Source organism: Peromyscus californicus, unplaced genomic scaffold, assembly GCF_007827085.1.
Source record: "Peromyscus californicus insignis strain IS unplaced genomic scaffold, ASM782708v3 Scaffold_2__1_contigs__length_46816999, whole genome shotgun sequence".
NCBI lineage: Eukaryota > Metazoa > Chordata > Mammalia > Rodentia > Cricetidae > Peromyscus > Peromyscus californicus.
The window spans coordinates 39337493-39341824 of record NW_026294540.1 but is presented as its reverse complement, the minus strand read 5'-3'; the positions used below and the strand labels follow the sequence as shown (position 1 = coordinate 39341824).

General features: G+C 48.4%; 1 protein-coding gene across 3 annotated transcripts; it reads left to right on the top strand.

The window, feature by feature from the left end:
* Positions 1-673: 673 nt before the first annotated feature.
* Positions 674-4063, top strand: Gpr12 (G protein-coupled receptor 12). 3 transcript variants are annotated; one of them, XM_052754501.1, is made up of 2 exons: positions 674-806; positions 1441-4063. In XM_052754501.1, the coding sequence occupies exon 2, from the start codon at positions 1456-1458 to the stop codon at positions 2458-2460; it is 1005 nt and encodes a 334-aa protein (XP_052610461.1). In that variant the 5' UTR covers positions 674-806; positions 1441-1455; the 3' UTR covers positions 2461-4063. The 3 variants fall into 3 exon arrangements, with proteins under 3 accessions (XP_052610461.1, XP_052610464.1, XP_052610462.1); XM_052754504.1 differs by having other exon boundaries at positions 698-806; positions 1845-4063; XM_052754502.1 differs by having other exon boundaries at positions 699-806; positions 1448-4063.
* The last annotated feature ends 269 nt before the right edge of the window (positions 4064-4332 follow it).

The window sequence follows — 4332 nt, the reverse complement described above, 5'->3', positions numbered from 1 at the left end:
GGAGATCATGTTTAAATTTAAGATCTGATCCGGTTCCGGGATGAGAGACACAGGCTCATCCTTTTAAGGCAGACAATTTTCAGGATCTTAGTCCTAGACTCCACGGATGTGGTAATGGAAATAATAAATTAACAGTGTCACTTTGGTACTTAAATGAATTGGGTTTGGGCCAGTGCCTGCAGGAAGCTTTTGCAAGAATGCCCTAAATGATTTCCACTCGCAAACGACTCCAGGAGTCCTTAATAAGTAAACTGGGCGAAGATAACAGCGATCCAAGTAGCGAACGTCCCCAAGGGAACAATAATAGCGAGTTTGCAGAGTGGCCAGCTGCAGCTTGCTACTGTAAGGCTCCTCCGCCCCAGTTAGCTCACCCTGCATCCCTCCTGCACGTTCCGAAAACCCTATCGTCGCTTTGCAATTCTTTTGGTCCTGAACTTGGCAGTTTAGGGCAAAGCATGACGAAGCCGAGCCCCTGGGGGCTGAGACTCCTCAGGGAAGTCACAGGAACCAAGAAGGAGGCCAGGCTCTCCTCCAGGACAGGGTGCAGCGCGGGTCTCCGCACGACTGCGGCAGGCGGGCGTCCACGGTGTCGGGCTCCCGCCCCGCGCGCAGCTGCGACCTGTGGGGGCGCGCGCGGCCTCATGGGGTTCCCGCGGGCGCGCGCCGGGCGGGGAGCGCGCAGGGCGGAGAGCCGAGCGCGAGCGCCGCCGCTCACCTGCCGCGGGCGCCACCGCGGACGTGCCACGCGGGTGGCCCGCGCTCTTCAGCAGCACCGGAGGAGCCCCCCTCGGCCTGGGCGTGCCAAGGTGACCCCCGATGACCCCCCTGCCCCGCAGGCTGCGCGCCCCCGCCGCTAGGGGAGCGGCCAAATGCATGCACATCCTTCTCTCTGTCTGTCTGTCTGTCTGGGCACCTCGGTGGTACACACCTACCTTTTGTGGCCCTTGCTCTCTGATCCGTGCACACGGGGAGAGGCTGGGACACCCCACCTCTTTGTTTGGGTCCGGAGGTGTGTTTGGGGGTGTGCACGCGCGTGGGGGATGTTTGGGAAGGGTGGGAGTTCGAGGTCCTTAAAATATTCCACCCTCCTGCAGACTTGTAGCTGCTGGGCGGTGCTCTCAGCTGCCCAGATGTCAAACAGTTGTTGCTTTTTGGCACCCGAGATGCAATTAGCCAATGTCGGTTCCCAGCGCTTTGGCGAGCGCTCTCGTGCCGCCTCGGGAGTCCTGTCCTGTGCTTCCCTTGGTGACAAACGGCATTTCAGTTGTGGGGTTTAATCCATGCAGACTTCAGCTTTTGTTTCTAATTCCTGAAGCTCTTGGCGTTTTTGATACTGGTATTTGAGCCCAGGGCTGTCTGTCTGTCTCTGTGTGTCTTGCATGATCTTGGATTGGCACTCTACCGTACCCAAACATTAAAAAGCCTGTCTTTCCGTTGAAGAGGACAGGGGTTAAAATGAACGAAGACCTGAAGGTCAATTTAAGCGGGCTGCCTCGGGATTGTATAGATGCCAGTGCTCCGGAGAACATCTCAGCCGCTGTCCCCTCCCAGGGCCCTGTTGTGGAGTCAGAACCTGAGCTTGTTGTCAACCCCTGGGACATTGTCTTGTGCAGCTCAGGAACCCTCATCTGCTGTGAAAATGCCGTTGTCGTCCTTATCATCTTCCACAGCCCTAGCCTGCGAGCACCCATGTTCTTGCTGATAGGCAGCCTGGCTCTTGCGGACTTGCTGGCTGGCCTGGGACTCATCATCAATTTTGTTTTTGCTTACCTGCTTCAGTCAGAAGCCACCAAGCTGGTCACAATCGGACTCATTGTCGCCTCTTTCTCTGCCTCTGTCTGCAGTTTGCTGGCTATCACTGTGGACCGCTACCTCTCACTGTATTATGCCCTGACATACCACTCTGAGAGGACCGTCACATTTACCTATGTCATGCTGGTTATGCTCTGGGGGACCTCCATCTGCCTGGGGCTGCTGCCTGTCATGGGCTGGAACTGCCTGAGGGATGAGTCCACCTGCAGCGTGGTCCGACCTCTCACGAAGAACAACGCTGCCATCCTCTCCATCTCCTTCCTCTTCATGTTTGCACTGATGCTTCAGCTCTACATCCAGATCTGTAAGATTGTGATGAGGCATGCCCATCAGATAGCCCTGCAGCACCACTTCCTGGCCACATCACACTATGTGACTACCCGGAAAGGGGTCTCGACCCTAGCTCTCATCCTGGGGACCTTCGCTGCGTGTTGGATGCCTTTCACGCTCTATTCCTTGATCGCCGATTACACCTACCCCTCCATCTATACCTACGCCACCCTCCTGCCCGCCACCTACAATTCCATCATCAACCCTGTCATATACGCTTTTAGAAACCAAGAGATCCAGAAAGCCCTCTGCCTCATTTGCTGTGGGTGCGTCCCTTCCACGCTGTCCCAGAGAGCGCGGTCTCCCAGCGACGTGTAACAGCCTCGTGCCTGCAGGACACTGCCTCTACCAAGCACCCCCACTGCCCAGGATAGCCAGTGCTGTCCTCGCTGGAATTCTTTGCACTGGATTATCCCAAGCAGAAGCAATGACATCAGATAAGCGAGGACAGTGGAAAAAATCACGTCACCAGTGTTAAAAAAAAAACAAAACGACTTCTCTGCTCAGCATTATGTTGTTGGATTTGGAAGTTAGGTTTTATTATTATTTTAAAAAATATTTTATTTAAGAGGTTTTTGTTTGTTTGTTTGGAAGGTGTAGTGGGACCCCATGTGGCCATGAAATTCTGCACAAGTCCCAGGCTTTTAAACCTAGACTTGAAAATAAATCAGTTTTTAAGGAAACTGGAGAAGGAATTTTTCTGGATTTTTTTTTTTAAATCAAGGTAGATCTTCCATTCTGTATGTATCTAACAGGATATGAGTTTTTCCATATGACCAAAATAGTTCACATAATTATGTTTGGAAAGACTTGTTTTCAGTAACACGAACTCAGTAATAAGTTACCAATAACAAAACCACACACTCCTTTGTTCTTTCTCTACTTCAGCAGTCACTGTTCGTGAGAATTACTTTGCAGTTTCTCCGTGTTACAGTTTGGTATGCATGGTTACCTGTGGTAGTTAGACCACTAGTTGCAATATTGCCACGTTAAACCCAGAATTAAAAATCAAAAATCATTTTTCAATACAGTTTTAATATAGTCTTTCCAAAATGAGTCATGAAAAAAACGTTTTGAATTACATATGAAGCAGCACTGATTTGCCATAGATTTGCCATTGTGATTTTTAAAACTTCAGTCTGGTGGTCTTCAGAAAACAAAAGAGAAAATATTAATAGTATCTATTGAAAGTAGATTATATTTATTTTAATATATTCTGAAAAATAAATGAGTATGGCACTATTAAGAAATCTACAAACATCACTTCTTACATCTCTGTCTATGAATCTATTAATTGTTTTTCTTGCTTAAAATGAATAGAATTAAGTATTATAAACCAATTTTTTTTCTGGTTCATATTGTTGGTAGTGCAAAATGCATCTGAAGCAGGTGGTCTCCTATCTTAATGACCAGGTCTGTGAAATGCCCAGCTAACGACTGGCATGTGCTGTCTGTGTCCTGTGGGCTCACAGCTCACAGGAAGAGCGACCACGTGTTTGTTGGTGAAAAGTTTAATTTATTTTCATCAAAAGATACCCTACAAGGACTCTGTTACCTGCCTTCAGAGAGCAAAGGTTTAGCTGGGAAATGAGGACAAGAAGTGACTTGAAACACTCAGCAAGGTCCTTGTGCCTCAATGTCACTTTCTGTGAGAGCAGACAGATGTACAGACAGCATCCTTCTGTTTGTAGTGGGCTCATTGCTATGTCTCTACGGGAAGCAGAAAAATTCCTGGCTGGTGCATCAAGACCAGTATCCTTGGGGGGATCATTTGTAATAGGTCCCCCTCAAAGATTTGTCCCAATCAGTATGCCCAGGGTGGTTTTAGGACCAATCTCCAAAGCCTGCATGCCAAAGCCATTCCTCCAAAGCTGCTTCTCACGTAGTGCAAGTGAGAATAAATCCTCTACTTGAATCTGCATCTCCTCTCTGAGGTTATTTGTGGAAGCACGTGATTTTTAAGAAGTGGGAAAGGATTGTCAGCATTATATGATACCCCCAACCCAGTTGACAGTTTTAAAACATTTCTTTTGAATATCAGATGGGCTTGGTAGAATGAATAAGTTGAGTCTGTTTATTTATTTATTTAAATATTTTATTTTACTTACATATATGTACATGTGTGTGCATCTCTCTCTCTCTCTCTCTCTCTCTCTCTCTCTCTCTCTCTCTCTCTGAGTGTGTGTGTGT

What these genes read in the sequence shown, in the direction of transcription:
- Gpr12 (XM_052754501.1), top strand. Translation starts at nt 1,456, where the DNA reads ATGAACGAAGACCTGAAGGTCAATTTAAGCGGGCTGCCTCGGGATTGT.